The 17973-nt window shown below is 39.6% G+C and overlaps 2 protein-coding genes across 2 annotated transcripts; one reads left to right on the top strand and one right to left on the bottom strand.

Annotated features, from left to right (window-relative positions):
* The first annotated feature begins 64 nt into the window (after positions 1 to 64).
* Positions 65 to 11294, top strand: l(2)k09022 (HEAT repeat containing 1 homolog l(2)k09022). The gene is made up of 5 exons (XM_022845898.2): positions 65 to 1250; positions 3849 to 4168; positions 4497 to 7874; positions 8240 to 8466; positions 8826 to 11294. The coding sequence occupies exons 2-5, from the start codon at positions 3911 to 3913 to the stop codon at positions 10996 to 10998; spliced, it is 6036 nt and encodes a 2011-aa protein (XP_022701633.1). The 5' UTR covers positions 65 to 1250; positions 3849 to 3910; the 3' UTR covers positions 10999 to 11294.
* Positions 11284 to 14389, bottom strand: Grx3 (Glutaredoxin 3). Its single transcript, XM_022845926.2, has 6 exons — positions 14194 to 14389; positions 13482 to 13593; positions 13059 to 13247; positions 12672 to 12927; positions 12281 to 12506; positions 11284 to 11928 (listed from the first exon to the last, which is right to left on the bottom strand). The coding sequence occupies exons 1-6, from the start codon at positions 14247 to 14249 to the stop codon at positions 11745 to 11747; spliced, it is 1023 nt and encodes a 340-aa protein (XP_022701661.1). The 5' UTR covers positions 14250 to 14389; the 3' UTR covers positions 11284 to 11744.
* Positions 14390 to 17973: the final 3584 nt, after the last annotated feature.

The raw sequence follows: 17973 nt of genomic DNA, 5'->3' as shown, positions 1-17973 counted from the left end.
TCTTATTAACACTTTGTAAGTATATTTAAAAAAAAATTATCTAGAAGGGGTGAGAGACAAGCCCACTAAGTAAACTGGTCGTGCTTAATATGTAGACTCTGTTAAAACACGAGATCCATTCTAAGTATATGCAAATCATGCGCGCTATACAAGCGCAGAAAAAACATAAATAGAACTATTATATTTGTGTGCGATTCTGCATGGCATACTCCATCTTGCCATTCATGGTCAGATGTTTGTACACTCTCCAGATACTATGGAATTCGGTTTTCTCATCGATTAATTTTTATGATACCTCTACGCGTCAGTTGTTGTTACAACTGTCCTAGTTAATTTGCACCAATATTGGAATATAGGCTCTATATATAAATTTACACATTTATTTTTACCTTCGTCAATTGTCCTGTATACAACCCATATAAAATAATTTTTAAAATGGAATAGGAAAGTTCAAAAGGAAATAAACAGATAAAGTTAAATACTACTTTTTTATTTATTATTATTAAAAAAATTGAAAGTGCAATACCCGCGACTCTACGACTGCTGTTAGGTATTCCATCGGACGGCTGGCTCCCAGCACAAAACGAAGTTCATTCACGCTCAGGTTCGAAGACACAACGTGTCCCAAAGAGTAGCAGGCAAATGGTGTTTCTTATTTGAACCTAGCCAGTTCACATTTTTTTTACGAGAACTTCTGTAGAACTTCATGGCATGTTGGTATTTTAACGCTGGAATAGTTACCGTCTACGCGGGTGAGCCGCGTTCGATTCCCGGCCGACGCAAGGTATTATTACCTCCAATCCAAAGCTAAACCAGAAGTTATCTAAACATTATTAGAGGTTTCTGTTCGAGAAATGGGAAATTTTGTCATTCCGTCTTGACATATGATTTCACTCATGAGTGTGTTTTTCAAATTACGTCATTTATCTTCATGCCGGCTTCGAGATAACTAGATAATCCAGAAGATGGACAGAACACCCAAAATAAAATTAAGAAGCCTGCGAGGTAGTTTGATCTGAGTTATTTTCATATTCAGTTACAGCGTATGCACCTTATATGCACAAGAAACGCAAGACCGATATTCAATTTTCCCGCCGTTTAGAGCTTCGCCTCAAAATAAAACTACAAATGAAAGCATTTGCAAAATAAACACAGCTGGCCAGTCGGAGCACGTGCGACTATGTTTTAATCGTGTGCCCTCTTAAGAAGTAGTTCTTATTTACTGTTGTTCTTCTGCGAGCCGCTCCTAGGTATGTAGAACAATTTCCAAGTTTGTAAGTAATTGTTATACTGTGTAACCGAAATTTTTCCTGTGGGTTCGACATGATCATCAGCAAAGTGCCGCATTTCGATACAGAATAGCGCATCCCACAAGAGCCTTATGAAGCGTTTGGCACTCGTGAAAGGCGGTAAAGTGATTGTCGGCGGCTGGTATGTTTTGATTTCGTCGTATTGCGTCGCCTGCAGCATGTGGCTGGGTGCCTATTTTGCCAAATAACAATTTATAAAGTGGTGATTTCTTTGTAAACTAAACGCTATGGAATCATTTTGTCATCAGCTAAACAAACCACCAGGTGGTAGGTTGCATGCAATGAAGACCAGTCATTTCATTAATATCATTATAGTGCTCACAAGTAAAGGGCAATGCTTTTCCACCGAACTAGACATTAGGAAACATCCCAAAGTATGTAATCTACTTAAGCCGTGTGGAAAACTAAACGCTTTCCAGCAGGAATCTAGACTTACGATACAGAATGACGGCGAAGATATGTTTAATAATGTTCATCTCGATTCGATGAGCCTCCAACAAGCCCTGAATGAGGTTATTGAAGCGAGTTGTGAGCAGAGTAAAGTACTTGCAGCGAGCCTAGCAAAAAAACGCGATATCAGAAATGTCAGCAATGAAGCCTGTGAACTAATTATGAGAATTGAGAGACAGCGTAAAGAGGAGTTTGCTAAGTTTGCACTATTGCTTAATGAGAAAAAACGAAAAATACGTGAACTTCAAAAGCAAGTCGGGAACGCGATTACCGAAAAATTTGACGAAAACGATTACGGGTTGAGCGCCGACGTCCAAAAGAGGTCACAAGATACTGATCAGTCTGAAGATGCTTCTCAGCATGAAGATGACTTTACTCAGTATGCGTTGCGCGGATCCACTAAACACTTTTGTATAAAACAATACGACCATATTAGTGATAACGATAATGATGATGAAGTTGGCGGAGGCGCTGGTACTTCAGGAAGTAACACAAAAAATAGAGGAGTCGATTCTAAGGATGACGGCGAGATTGGTCGAAGTGATGACGAAGATTTATTTGACTCGGATAAGGAACACAGTGTCAGAGGACGTCGAAGCGAATCTGAAGAAAATCGGGACAGCGAAGAAGACATAGATGATTACAGTAATGAGATCATCAAGAGCAGTAGGAGTAAACAGAAAAACTGGTCGGGAAATAGTCAGAAGAAAAACAAGAAATTCGGAAAGCGCGAAGTCTCTAGCGACGACGATGATAACCCGGAAGAGAGTGATGACAAAGCGGCCATAGGATATAACAAGCTTCCGCAGCAATGGCTTAAGGAAGAAACCTTTCCGCAGAAAGGAATGAAAAAGCTTCGGGCAACGATTTCAGATGACGAAAATGAGGCAAGTTTCAAACCAAACGGAAACTCGTCATCACCAGAACTAAAAACAACACGAACGATGAAAAAATACGCTGGCAGCCAGCTCGAAGCGCTTGACGATCTCCTTTGAAAGTAATTATTAAAACTAATTATTTTCTATCTTCGTGTTGCGCAACGCACATCATATACTGATCGTGAACTTATTTTAATAACATGTTGTTTATCACAAGTATAACGGATATGTATGTAGACTGCCTAAAAATACAATGCGGTTGTCTTTTTACCAAGAGATTATCGAGTACTTAATTAGTAAGTAATCAAGTAATTAAAAATAAATATCTTTGTAATATCCAGAGACCAATATATTAGAAATTTACATAGTGCAGTTTCACTTAGGATCAAGTCGAAAAAAAGATTGGACTCTCGTTAAAAAGCAAAGACTATTGGATTATGCTAGCTCCTGCTTAATTTACCAACTGTATATATATTGTTAAGGGTACATAATATTTTTGCTTATGCATATTATTCCATGGTCATATACAAATACAGTTGGTTATATGGAAGGAACGCACAGACCTCGTCTGAGATCTGCCTCACTCAAAAATTGTTATACTCCCATTGTTATGATTTATATTGATTATTAACGACGATTTTTATTTACCTGTTTTTTGATCTATTCCGTTGTCTTGCAGAAAGCTATGATTATTTAATTTTTTTATTTTACGTTTATTTCATTTTGTAGTACTGCAACGCTTATACGGAATTATACGTTTGCGATGCCAGTTCACACACGAGTACGCTCAGCAGTTTTGACATTTCAAACTCAAAAGCCTGTTATATGAAAGCAACGTCGAATAAATTAGTTGGTTGTTTATTGTCAATGATCAAAGAGCGTCACTCTTGCTTTGGCAGCCATTTACTAATATTACCAAGAAAACCACAATATGTGCATAATATAACAGTGCAGAGGAGACGAATATGTTAAAAACTTCCACAATACATCGGTTTAGTCTTGGAGAAACGATTTAACGTATTTGCTATGCATTCAAACAATAAACTCTGGTTCGGCATTGTGAAGCAGCTTCACGTGGCCCATTCTTAGATTTCTTTGGTAGATATTTTTTTATGAATATATTTTCGCTACATAATTATTATTGCAGTAGGTGACTGTATATATTGCTCCGTTTCTTTCCATGTTTTCCTGCCGACAAAAACTTTGGTAGTCAGAATCGAATACTCTCCAGGCTCAATTAGCTTGTTGAGATCCCAACAAACGAAGGCCGTTATGGCTACTAGCATGACAACTCTAGCAGCGCAGCTACGAAAGCTGCAAACACCTCAAACCGCACTGCTTGATCAAAGAACGACTACAAGCCGTGCGTCACTTTTGTTCGATGCCAAGGAAGCTGCGACGTTGGATAGAGACATTATCTTTGCGATTGGATGTTCAGGGCTCGAAGAGCTGTGCAAGTTAAATCAGCACGTTTTTGGACGATACGATAGAACCTTGTTTAGTGATGCTTCTAAGGATTTTCAAAGGGCCGTAAGTTCACCTATTGTCTTTGACTTCATTCGTATACTGAGTGCGTTTATAATTCTCTATGCAAGTACAGGTTTAGCCCTCAGGTAGCATTAACGGCATAGTTAAACGAAAAGCATATAACTTTTCTATAACTTTTATTATCTAGAAGTCTGACAAGAATTTCTCGTAACATATTACATTCATCAAAGAAAATGATTTGTGTACATACTTGGGTAAGATAGTAACAACAAAATAATCTACTGTCATTTCATGAGCGGACTTCAGAAAAGCCAAGGTTTCTAACATTACGTTCACTTCTATGTTTTCATTGTTTCTTTGTAATCTTTAGATCCAAACAAAGGAACAGAATGAGCAGCTGAACACAACGATGACAGATTTTTTGCACAGGCTTTCGCCATATCTCCTACTTCGTCCAGCCCACAAGGCACTGGAGTGGTTATTATACCGCTTTCGCATTCACGAATTTAACACAGTAGCCCTTATGCAGGCCATTTTACCGTTTCATGAAACAAATATCTTTGCTCGAATAATCCAACTGATCGATCTGTCAGATGAAACAACGTGTTGGCACTTCATGTCCGCTATAAAAGCCCAGGGTTCTGTGTTAACGAAAAAAGCATTGATCGCACAGTGTGCAAAAAGCCCTGGTCTATTTCGTTTCGTATGTGATTCGCTGCTGGCGATGCGTAAGGTGAACCAGGGTAGCGCTTTGCGGCCAGCAATCAACCTGTCTACTGGAGTTATTCTAGGAGTGATGGAGCTGCATGGACATCGTATCAATAATAAGCTAGTGTCAGCAATTATCGCGCATGTTGCTGATGGATTTGTGCATGCCAAGCAAGACGGCAATGTTGAATGGGTCAGCGCAAATGCTATGATGGTTGCTCAGTTGGCTAGAAAACAGTTGGCATTAAAAAGCGACCTCCTTCAATTATTACTTATTACAATGGTCAAGTCCTTGAATGAAGAGAGCGTTAATAGCGGTCTTTTTGCTCTACTCACTGCATACCGCTATCAAACGAACTTAGATACACTGCCTCAGAAAGTAACTAAAGGTTTTCTCGGGTTTACAAATCTAGCTGAGAGATTAAAGGCAGCCATCAGCGGAAGTCGCCATGCGGATAAGTTTATGAGACTGTTCATACACGGCCTTTTCGTACATACTCTTATGGAAGTTCCAGCCAACGACGTAGGCGCGTTTGTTCTGCCATACTTCAATTTTATTACGGAGACAACCGAACAACGCCAAACGGTAGCCGAACAGTTCTTGAAGGCATATCTTGTTGTGCGTGTAAGCAACGAAGGGAAAAAATGCATACCAGCTGCCGGTGAGATTCTCCAAAAGCTCAAACAACGTGCTGGCGATGAATTGGATGCAGAGATTGTTAAAGGATTCCAAACTAGCGACCGTGAACTAATTGCTGAACTTGCGTCTGAATGTAGTCTTGGGATCCAGCACTCAGTTGTAGGCGACAACGGTGAGACCGTATTCCTTGCTTTAATGAGCAAGATGTCACATATACGGATGTCTGCAGTCACAACCATTATAAGCAAAGCTCCGACGACGGAGGCGGATCCATTTGTGAAGAGGTCTCTCAAGAATCTTATTGCCACAGAGACGGACGTTGGAGTTTACAATGCACTTATCGATTCATTGTCTGCCGAAACATTTCTCAAATTCGTCGATGCAGATGAAGCTATTAGCATAATTACAGAGCGGCTTTGCACCATCCGTAAAAAGAAATGGGTACATGTCAACCAGAAGCTGATACAACTAGTATGTAACGGCCTTGCTCCGTCCGCAAACGAGCGTTCAGTTCTACGATTTCTCTTAACAATGTCAGTAGTGTTTAGATCGTTTGATTTGGCAATAATTGATGAGTGTCTGAAATCAAATGTTGTTAAAAGTCATCAAGAACTAAAGCATCTGGCCAAATGTACAGTTTCCGATAATATGCCAGCAATAGAAATTTGTGACTCCATTGCTGCAGCATTGGCCAAGGGGTTTTCAGCTTCGGCGATCGATGATTATGTGCAGTGGTTGCTTAGTGACAGCGGCACAAATCTGAAAACGCGCTATGCAAGCCTTCGGTTTGTGGAGCACCTTATCATCCAGTCTAAACCGCTTAACACCGGTACCTTAAACGCAGCGTTGGACACATTACAGGTTATGCTTTTAGACTTAGAGGAAACAGATGGTGACGAGATCGAAACCCTGGCTGGCGGAGCGCTTCCGATTCGCTGTGTGACCAGAGTTATTGGAGCACTTTTGAAAAATGTGCAACCCATTAAAGAGCTAGAGAAGGTTCCCTCGTGGCACAAAAACGTGGACACCCGCAGCAGTGAAGTGGCTTTCCTCCGAAGGGTGTTCTCCATTGCCGTTGGACGGCAAAAAAAAGAAATTAGCTTTAGAGATATGCTGCACATCTTGTTTAGCTCATGCTTACCGTCAGCAGAGTTCAGATGCAATTTCCTGTGCGACATGTTACTTGGACATCTCACGGGTGTGCAATCTGATGACAATCTTCAACTACAAGCGCACTCGCTTTGTCTACTGGCTCATTTTATTGGTGATGTGGACGGAGATTCGATAGAACTTATTACGCTGTCAATAGTTATCGTTCTGCTATCGCCATCGAAGAGAATTCGCCGACTTGCAATTTCTGTTTTGGAGCACTGTAATAAGGACGCTTTTATCGAGTACCTTGTGAAGCATGGAAGTTCGATCGCTGACGTCGAGAGCGTCCTCAAATGCGTCGCTACGTTTCACAGATCCCATAAGATAACTTTCCTTAACCGAATGTTTACAAATGAAGGGCTAACGCCGATTGTGCGACTAGGAATTGCTCGAATGCTTCGAAATGTCGCTTCCCCGTCGACAATCGATGTGTGCATGGATATCGTACATCGCTATATTGACAGTCCAGGACTCATTATCGACTCGGTGAACCGTGAACTAATCAAATTATGCCTTGAGAAACTTTCGCTAGGATCCGCTAAAAAACTCAGCGATGTCCAGCAGAGAATACTCTTTGGAGTACTGACGAGCTCAAACGAAACGATGAGAATGCTTGGTTTGCAGTGCTTGTCCTCAGATCTTATCGGAAAGATCGCCGATACCGAAATAGTCAGACTCATAGATTATTTGCTGTCATCGATGATTGACGTGCTATCAGAATCGCAACGTGATGCGGCTGAGAGCGCTCTCAGAATTATTTGTCAGCATCAAACAAAACTAGTTGTGGTTGAGCTATCCAAGGTAACTGTAGATGAGTTGGCTAACCTACACTCAGTAAGAGACGTCAAACGAATGCGCACTAGCCTCAAAGAAACAAATGTGAAGGAAATCAAACCTTCGGATGACCCACTCGAGACGGCAGAATGGCGTCGTGCCGTCATTTTGCTTGAGATACTGCATAGCGTAACCGAGCTGAAACAACAGGATGCCCAAGGGGTGGTAACGGCTCTTTATGACGTACTTCGTCGATCGCTTGAATTACCGGTCGGTTGCGTGAATGTTGAATACGTGAAGCAGTGCATTCTGTCGTGCCTACAGGTGCATGGAACCTGCTCCCACGAGTTACTCCGACCTCATCGGCACCAGATCAGTTTGCTGGTTAAGGCACTCCGGTTAAGCCAGTGTGCCCAAACCCAGCATGCTATTCTGGTCATGCTCAACCATATGGCGCGCCTATACCCCGATGAGGTAAGAAACTGTTTCGGGCAGCATTTTAGAAAGGTTCGCGGATTCCCTGTATGTCTGCAAAATTTTTTTAAGGTTTATATATATGAAAATGACGTAAGTATGATTTTCAGAAAGGCTAACGTAATAATCACGTCTGTTTTAGTGAATTAAACCTTTTAGTTACTCTCTGCATGCCTCTTATTTTAATGCAGACATTTATATGAGGACATTTGCGGCGTCTAGAAGAATCTAGAATAGATCATTATTCCAGTAGAATATACAGTGTCTACTGAAGTTGTTGTTTATCGTCTTCGATTTTCCTTTTGGCTTTAATTGGTTTAATTCACAAACTCACATGTACAATTTTATGTGTAACTGAATTATAGGTTTTACAAAACATGATTAGTGTATTCACGTTCATGGGAACGTCGCTTCTACGCCAAGAGGATGAATATTCATTCCAAGTTGTTGTGCAAACCATCCAATCGGTAATCCCCATTCTGCTTGAAGCGTCCAAGAGCAAATCGAACAAGGACGTTGTGTCAAAGGTCACCGGTGTCTTCGTCGATTCTTGGCCGGATATTCCGGAGCACAGAAGATACCCGATTTTTAAGTGAGTATAGCAGCTACCAGTTTTTGTGGATTGCATTATTTATGTGTTAATACAAGCAAATCAATTATAGTTTGTCACGTATGATGTCACGATAAATCAAAACCGTAAAAATTTTGCGGCTATCTTAATACCACGAGTGTTCATAAAATGTTTGGAAACTCAAACGGTCATGCTAAACCCCAAAAGCATTTTTCATTGCTCGCCATTTCTATCCGATATTAGTGCCTTAGTTTGGATATTTATTGAGAACGCTCATACGAGTAAAGAACTTATCTTTAGTACAAGTACTTTCTTACTTTTGTTGAATGATTCTGACGAACGTCATCTCATCCTTGTTACTTCGTGTTGTAAACTTTCAGGAAACTTATTGAGACACTTGGGTCAGCGGATTACGCGTGGACACTGGTAGCACAAATGATTGACCAACTACTTGAGAAAGAGGCCGACCTTGAGGACTCTGATTTCTTGGAGTTCATGCTCGGCCTTGTTGGTGATTTTAGTATAGACACTACACTTTGTACGTGTTATCGGCTGCTGCAATTTGCTCTCTCGGTACCACTATACCAAAAACAAGCCAATGAATCAATGATAGACAAGGAGATCGTAAACGCAGCACAGTGCAGTGATCAAAGACTTGCCGACTTCAAAAGCGTGTCCGCTATGTTCGTCGAGCAGGTCCTGTCCGGAACAAACTTTATTTCATTGGCAGCTGAACTTGATGAGAACGAACTAGGACAGGCCGAGAATATGTATCAGGCTCTTCTTGCAGTTAGCCTTGAATCTATTCATGTGCTGAATGCTGCCATTCAGGAATGCGCCGACGATGAATTGCTAGAGAGTTGGAAGTCCAACATTTCGCTGTTGCACGACTGTGTCGACCGGGTAAACGGCGTCCTCAGACCAAACACTCTGGTGGCTGTAATGCAACAGCTACTAACACAGGAACTGCCGTCGATTCGTAGAAATGCAATGGACATGCTTAACAACAAGCTAATTGCTGAAACGTTCTTCGATAACTGTGAACAGATTGCCTCTCTGGTGGAGCCGCTCTCTATACTGGTGAGCAAGTCACCTGGTGAGCAGGATACAATGGGTCGGCAGACCGCGCTAGTGTCTCTGAAACTTATCTGCAGGAGAATACCAGCTGCAAACGATGAGATAAATAAAGTCTTCGACGTCGTAGACAAGCTATTCAGCAGCCATGACAAACTATCTGATGTTATCGTAGGCGGGGTCCTGCTCCTGTTTGCAGAACTGTGCCACTCCTGCCCCACGAAGATGTTAAATCATTTCGCAAAGCTCATGAAACGATTTTTGATCATTTCAGAAAATGGTGCTAAGAAGAGTGAAGCCATTGTTCTTGGCCTTGTGGTCAGTTATCATCGTCTCGTTGGAAATCTAGCAGGTTTTCTTTCACCACATCTACCTAAACTCATCAGCCACGTTTGTCGACTTTGTGCTGAACAACAACTCAAAGAGCGTGACGAAGCTCTTAAGGAACAATTGACAAAGATATGCCTTCATATTGGCGAAAGTATTTCGTTGCGAGTCCTGCTACCTGCAGTTGAAGACTGTATAACCGGTCAGCCTGTGGTGAAGGAACAGCCGCTTTACCTTAATCATCTGCTCAAAATCTTCAAAGCGGCCATTGAGTCAAGTGATCGTCATATATTTGATCAACAGCGTGAAGTGGTACAGAGTCTGGTTTTACGTCTATTATATTTCCGTGAAGAAGCAGCAGCCGAACAGATGGATTCTGAGCATGTGACCAACGCTGAAGGGTTCATTGTCGACTGTGTCACAACTTTATCGCTAAAGATGTCCGAAATGACGTTCCGGCCATTCATCATGAAGCTTTACGTGTGGGCCACACTGGTTGCCGAAGAGATGGATAACGATTGCCGTTTCCATCGTACGGCCACATTTTTCCACCTTTGCTACAAGTTGTCCGACACTCTGAAGGGACTATTCGTTCTTTTTGTAGGACAGTTTATACAGCAGGCTGTAAACGTTTTGGACAAATATCGTGCTGAAGTAGCAAAAGAAACGAAAGATGTATTGCTAGAAACAACGGCATGGATTCTGGGCACACTGTCGAACTGCTTCCAGTATGGTGGAAAATCATTTGTTACATCTGAGATGTACAAGACTGTTGCAAAATCTATCGTTGATGAGATCGAAAACACAATTGATAGCTCGGCAAGTACATATGAACGACGAATTCTCACGCGGGTAACCCCAGCCATTGTTAATCTGGCGGTTGCATGTACAGACGCTGATTGCAAGGACCTCCATAACAAAGTGTTGTTCAAGACGAGGAACAGTTCGGCCCGCATCCGGTTTTCGGCGCTTCAGACATTTGCTGCAATGGTAAGGCGACTTGGAGATGACTACGTATCTTTATTGCCGGAAAGTGTACCATTCCTCGCTGAGCTAATGGAAGATGACCGCCCTGAGGTGGAACATCTGGCACAAAAGGTCGTTCAAGAAATGGAACAGCTACTCGGGGAACCTTTGATGAAATATTTCTAGGACTACTGATTGGCCAACTGTTAGAATGTATTTCTTTTCCAAAGTGCATGATAGGGTTAACAATACTACGTAGGTAATTATCGTAAATGAGTTGACACTAATATTAATATAGAGATATATATTTGTTGATATCTTAGGTACAGTCATTGGTTTTCTTTCCATCGAATCTTAGAAAACTGGTAACTTCAAATAAACGCATATTAAATATTGAAACAATGATTAGCATAATAATTACAACAATACACTAATTGAACACATGCTATACTAGCAAATAAAAACGAAGAATTTTTCAGGAATTCTTGTATCTTTAGTACGGCATAATTGTTATATACATATAATTGCCTTAGCGTACAAAAAGCTGGCACCAAATGAATACCCCCGCTGCCTAAAGGCCCAGGTGTCAATTGAAGGCTTCATTTAGTACGTAAGTACAGGTTGATTGCCATTTATAATGGTCAATGATCTAATTTGAACACACAGAACTCTTCTAGGAGCTCAACAGGTTCATCATGTGGATTCAGTGAATATACCGCTAATGTTCATGAAATTTCTGACAGTCAAGCTAGAAATCGTTTACTGAGGCCGTTTACTGAAGCTTTCAAGTACACTATTATCAAAGTCATAAAATTTTTTTAATTGCATTAATTCTCTAAGTTTGATGTTGTTCTGTAGATCAAAATCTCCTCTATATTCTCCACTTGCTCAATATCTATATGATAAATTATAGTCTTGGCAATGTGTGAGCTTCAGGACTCTCCTTTTAGAGTGGCCACAAGATCGCCTGCTTCGTTAAGCTGTTGAATGATATCCACGCCACCGATGAGATCTCCTTTGACGTAGATTTGTGGATATGTTGGCCAATTCGAGTAGGTTTTCAATCCCTGTCGCACTTCCTCATCACTAAGTATGTCGAATGTCTTATACGGTATGCTGTAGTAGGAAAAAAAATTGCAGAAAACACTTAACTAAAAATTTCTCTTAGTTATCTCTAACGTCTGTTTACGACGCGCCCTCTATGTATAACATCTTCAATGAGCAGGTAATTTTCAAAGAAAACTTTTTACTAGAGCTTTCGACAGCTTGAAGGCGTACAACAGATTAGTACTGCGATATAAAAAATCTAGATGAGACATTTGCTGCAATGGAGACAACAGCATGTCTAGGCTAATATTTCGATGTTTTGAATGTTTTATGAAGATATTGCAGTTTACCATACTGATACAGTTTAAGACAACTTATCGTACAAAGAGCTTATTTTGTCGACCATGCCCTAGATACTTACCCGGTTCTATTGAGGATGCTAATTAGCGTACGGCTGAAACCGCATCGGGGCGTCTGCGGGTCACCTTTCATGAACACCATCACTTCGGCCTGGCGAATAAGTTTATCAAGTCGACTATTCAAGCTGCCTCTTCCAGTTAGATTGTCTCCGGCTTGCTTCAAAGCTTCTTCCAAATCGCCAGATTCATCCATCTGAGACATGATGTCCACCCCGCCAATCAACTCGCCTAGAAAAGCACGAAGTAACAGAAACTAGAGAGATCTCTTGATAGTCTTGTCAAACAATCGAGTGGAAAGGAACTTACCAAAATAGTTATAAAATAAACAAATACTAATTAGGTTACGCAACAGAATATTTTTAAGAGATCACAAATTCCGTGGAGTTGAAGTACCATTGATATAGAGCTGTGGATAAGATGGCCAGTCGGAGAACTTCTTGAGTCCTTCTCGAACGTCATTATCGCTGAGGATATCAAATGAGCCGAATTTGACATCATGCTTCTTAAGAATTTCGATGGCCTTGCGACTAAAGCCACACCGTGCTTCTTCTGGTGTTCCCTTCATGAACAGCATGACAGGTTCCTGTGCAATAAGCTTCTTGAGACGATCTTCCAAAGAAGCACCGTCTTTAGCAGATGTTGGGGCATCCTGAAGGTGTGGTAGAGATTCGTGTTATGAACTATGTATGACGGTCAGAGACTAATTGATGACAATATCATTGATCGTTACTGGTTTTCGGTACATAGCTTATTAGGCAATGGGTGTCAGCCATATATCACCTTTGAATCTCTGTCACTAAGACATGCTGTGTCGATTTTCTTCTGAAGTTCGTGAATCTTTTGCAGAAAACGTGGCGGATCTGCGCCTACCATTTTTTCCTGGTAGGACTTGCCAAGAAGAAACAGAAATGTTGGCACTGACGTTATACCAAACTGAAGTAAAATCTCTTCCAATTCTTCAGCTTCCACCTAAAAAATATTATCAGTGCTCACTAATTAATATATGCAGCAAAGTTATGTCTATGCAATTCCTTCGTTTTAATTTCATCTTGAATTATGTATGAAGGAAATACATCTGCTCTTCTAACCACATAGTTTTTGATAGTTACTCTGCTAATCAATTTTCTAGGCAGTTCCCACTGTATGGAATTAATGTTTGTGGCAACTGGGTACAATGTACACACTACAATGGAGAAAACTCACTTTATAAAATTTGATTTTGGGAGAATCCTTGGCGAGCTCTTTGATGACTCCTTCCATCTGCGTACATTCTGGTGACCATGAGGCCGCAAAAAAATGAACCACCATAAAACCCCTGAAAAAGAATTACGACATTAATAAAACTCACTCTAAGAATGGTATATATGTATCATTGTTACACGCTCTATAATAAATACATTGCACCCTACGTGACTATGATGCCATCCTATGCCTGCAAATGTAGTTAAAAAAAACATTGTTTCTCTCTGCAATCATTTCTTTTTGTGTACACAGAACTCCAACCCTAAGCAAACAATAAGAATCTTAAAAAAACTGAGCAAAGTTTCTTGGAGCTTTTTTCTTAATCAAAGAGAGGCTAATCAATATGAGCATCTAAAATGGATACAAAAAGATCTTGCTACAGCTAGCCGTTCGACTCAGATTTTTTTTGGATGCAAGTGTTCGTCTACTTATATTCCTATTTAGATATGATTTGGAGTCAGCATAATAATAAATAAAAATAATAAATCTACTTTCATCGTTACAGTACATTTAATTTTAATAATATATTTAAAAAGGCCTTAACATAATATAAAGTTATGTTTGTATGTATTGGAATTGCGCCCTACTACTGTTACCTATTTAATGTTATAATAACATGTACTGAACGGCAATGCACTAGGCAACAACAAGAAAGGAAGCAAGGTGTACGCACTTTGTGGACTCGGTTGAGGCCTTATCGAAGGCATCCTTGCTCTTGATAGACTCCATTGCACAGCAGCTTTCTGAAATTGCTTCGCAAGAATGAGAATTCTCTGGAAATTCTGTGCACAAACACGGAACGCCGACAAAATTTTGAAACAAGCTACCGCGATCAAACGTGTTGTCAGATGGAGAACGGCACAATGCGGGTAGCCATGTTGGGAAAGGGAAAGCTCACCCAGACAAGAGCATGAGGGAAAGAAGGAAAGGGGAATTAAACTTTACGGCGCTAGATAAATTTCGCTGCGGAAAGGTTTTCCGAAACTGAGAGAACTAAAAAAGTAAGCAAATGTTTCGCGCTTTTAAGTTTGGCACGGCCTTTGTTAGAAGTGTTAATTAAGACGACTAGCCTCTCCGGAATGACGAGAAGTTTGTTTTCCCTCGCTTACAGACCTAGACTGCTAGAACAATGAGAGGCGGGAAGGAGAGGGTAAGCGAATTTCATGCCTTAGGTAGGCAAACACGGTGACACTGCTGCATCATAGGGACGCGTTTACAAGCCTTAGCCCTATTCACAGTGACTTAGCCTGCATAATACCTCTACCAAAATGCTGATATGGGCGTGAAGATGGTTCATTTTCTTCAAATATTTATTCTCAGGTTACTATTTCATGATAATACAGCTTGACCTTATCCCGCATAAAGATCAGCTGCTCACCAAACCGATTATTTGATAATGCGATTTCGTTATTTGTTATGTGGAGGATAGACCATCCTGTTAAAATCACATGTTTTACAAAATTTAAATAACAATTTGGGGTATAAGAATGCCTATAGCAAACAAAGTTCAGCAATTTTATCAAAAAAAAAGGCCAATGATGCCTTTGGCCCACATGCCGTACGCGCAGCATTTTTTTGGTATGTAGAGCCCTTTCGTGAATAGCCCGGAGACTATTGGCCTTCTACAATCCACGGACAAACTCTGGTAAATATCCACACCGGCATTTCAGGGATAGGGTCAGTCGTATGCAAATACGGCCTAAAATTGCGTAAAGCCAATAACTGCATGCAGAAAGCAGAGGGAGCCCATTTTAGTAAGGCTCTATTTAAGTAAAATCCTGGCTGTATAAGGTTCGTAATGAAGAACTATTTATGTAGATATATTCGGTTCTTTTTTTGCTGGTATCATTTTGAAGCCACTACCAGTCATGTGACCGTTTCTATATATATAAAATATTATATTACTTCAGATTTAGTACTCAAGAACAGCTGACAGGCACCAACTGATACATAATTTTATATATTATTCATTACTGCAGTTTCTTCTTATGATAGGTAAATTATCCTGTATTTGTCTATCAATCTGTTATTTAAAAGTTTTTGATCATTCAGTGTTAGTTAAAAAGCGCGCTGCAGAAGTGAAGTTACTCTACATAAACGTACGGTTACGACATCAATAAAATTAAAATAGAGCGATTTTATGTAAGCCACGGTTTCTGAAAGAGTAGAACGTGTCTTTGCAAATAGACATCATGCTCTACACACAGTACGCTTCTAGCTTACTACGATAATTTTTACTTTTAATAAAGCACCGTAGTGCCTTGACTTGTGTTTGTGAGGCTGCTGCTATAGATGATCTATTTCTTGGTACCGTTTTCTCAGATTTGTCTGTATATTTATTTTTTTGAGGCTGATCTATTCTGTTCATAAAGCCTAAAACTGGAAGAAGACTCTTAGCTACAGCTCCCTATGAAAGCTTTACGCTATATACGTTAAATCTGTAAACAAAGTGTTTTTAGCATCATTTTTGGGGTCTTTAAGGCCTACCACATGCCTATCAGACTGAAGCATATAACAAAAATTTGGACATAAGGCGGTTCTCTGCCACTGGTATCCTGAAGTATTCATTGTTATGACAAAACGTTTTATCGGAATAAAAAATATTTTATCGGAATAACTGTTCTCTGCATTACAAGGACAATGCGTTACATTTAACAGATAATGCATATTAATGTAATTGTAATGTTCCTGAATAGGTACCTATAGCTAACTGTAGTTAACAGATGCAGTGATTTCTAAACTTGATTAATATCTTTATTATTCATTCCTTCAGTGCTTTATATTATTAACCAGAATAATTATATCTATACATATATATCGTTGAGGTCTCAGTTTCTGCATCGTTTTTGCGGCAGTTCAAACGACCCCCATGTATTCACGTAGAACTATGTATATACTTAATACTCCATATTCTAGTCGAACTGAGCGGCGATCTATCACGCATCACGCCTGAAATAAGGTAAAAGCTTAAAGTATCATTTTTCAGAAAGATAAAATCTGCCTCCGTAACACAAGTATTACGATGCAAGTTTTGTCTCTGGAGGCAACAATGTATGTCCAAATAGAGTGTGAGAATCAGTACTTATCCAAGCCGAGTAAGAGCTACTATAATAATAAAAGCATTATTTTTTAGTATACAATTAATAAATAACAAAATATCTTAGAGAAATAATTTAGAAGTTAATTTATATTGTATGAAATAAGTGTAGCTGTGATTAGTGGTTTTGTTTCTAGTTCGGCATCAACGGCATTTCAGCTGAGTGGCCTAAGAAACTGTGGAAACGCAACTAGATTAGAAGAAAGTGGTTATGATTAAACTTCAAACACAAGCAAGGGCACCGACAAGAATAATAAGGTCATCGCGCTTGTTCTATCGCCAACCACGTTCAACTCATATTCTCTAATACAGCTTTGTTTGTCCTTCGTTTGTATAATACTGAGCCTTCTATTATATATATATATATGTATATATATATATATATATATATATATATATATATATATATATTCTACAAATAAATGTGAGCAACAAACACTTTAAAATTCATCCGTAGTACTTATTAACCTTAATTTATTGTCGTTATGTTCTTCTGGTAGTAATAATAATTATTATTCTTCTCATAGTTATTTTAATATAGAGCCACTGATAACTACATCATATTGATGAAGATAAAATCAACCACTATTATTATCTATGCGACCGGCCCTTTAAGAATATTCAGGCTTTAACTGAATGCCCTTCCTTATTCGTTTGTTAACTTGAAGATACGGTCGTATCAGTACGGAAGATTTACTCTGGCCACCCATCTTTTTAAAATCTAATTTTATTATTAATTATTATTTTTTTTAATCTAGGATATGCATCTTTTCTCTATGTATGCTATTTTCTATGCCCTTTCTATGTTACACTCTCAGGGATTATGTTTTGTCTCTGAAAAATAACAGCCAAACAAACTCTTCCACGTTCTGAATGACTGTACTGGTTCGCCAACTTAACTTTCCACGTTCACAAGCTGTCATTTAGATCACTTCTAGATTTAGTAAAGGTAGGCAAGCATGAAAAACAGTAAAGCGCCTTAAGAGCTAGACTTCTTCGAACAAGATACTATATAAATCTACTTATACGTGAACCAAGCCATTTTTTTATGTTGACTGCGCATAGACACGTTTTTTTTTATCTGACTTTTGTGATTGCTGACGCTCAGCTTACAGCTCCAACAAAAACAGAGTTTTCGTGCTATATCACGTACAGAACAAAGAATGATATCTGTACATTATGGTCAACTTGTTACTTCATTCGGCTTAGAAATGCGCTATGGAAAGAACCATCGGTCAAGAAAGATGCCTCAAGCTGGTCCTTATAAACGAGTCATGAATTTACAGTCCATCTAGGCAAGCCCGATATACGTAGCGTAAAGTATTTAGGGTATTTAAAGCTTACGTTCAACATATT

Source organism: Varroa jacobsoni, unplaced genomic scaffold (assembly GCF_002532875.2).
Source record: "Varroa jacobsoni isolate VJ856 unplaced genomic scaffold, vjacob_1.0 scaffold_1203, whole genome shotgun sequence".
In the NCBI taxonomy this organism is placed as follows: Eukaryota; Metazoa; Arthropoda; class Arachnida; order Mesostigmata; family Varroidae; genus Varroa; species Varroa jacobsoni.
This window is presented reverse-complemented; position numbering and strand designations above follow the sequence as displayed.

What these genes read in the sequence shown, in the direction of transcription:
- Grx3 (XM_022845926.2), bottom strand. Translation starts at nt 14,249, where the DNA reads ATGGAGTCTATCAAGAGCAAGGATGCCTTCGATAAGGCCTCAACCGAG. An exon ending in GCCTCAACCGAGTCCACAAA is followed by an intron (nt 13,594 to 14,193) that starts GTGCGTACACCT and finishes ATTCTTTTTCAG; the next exon opens with GGGTTTTATGGTGGTTCATT. An exon ending in CCAAAATCAAATTTTATAAA is followed by an intron (nt 13,248 to 13,481) that starts GTGAGTTTTCTC and finishes AATATTTTTTAG; the next exon opens with GTGGAAGCTGAAGAATTGGA.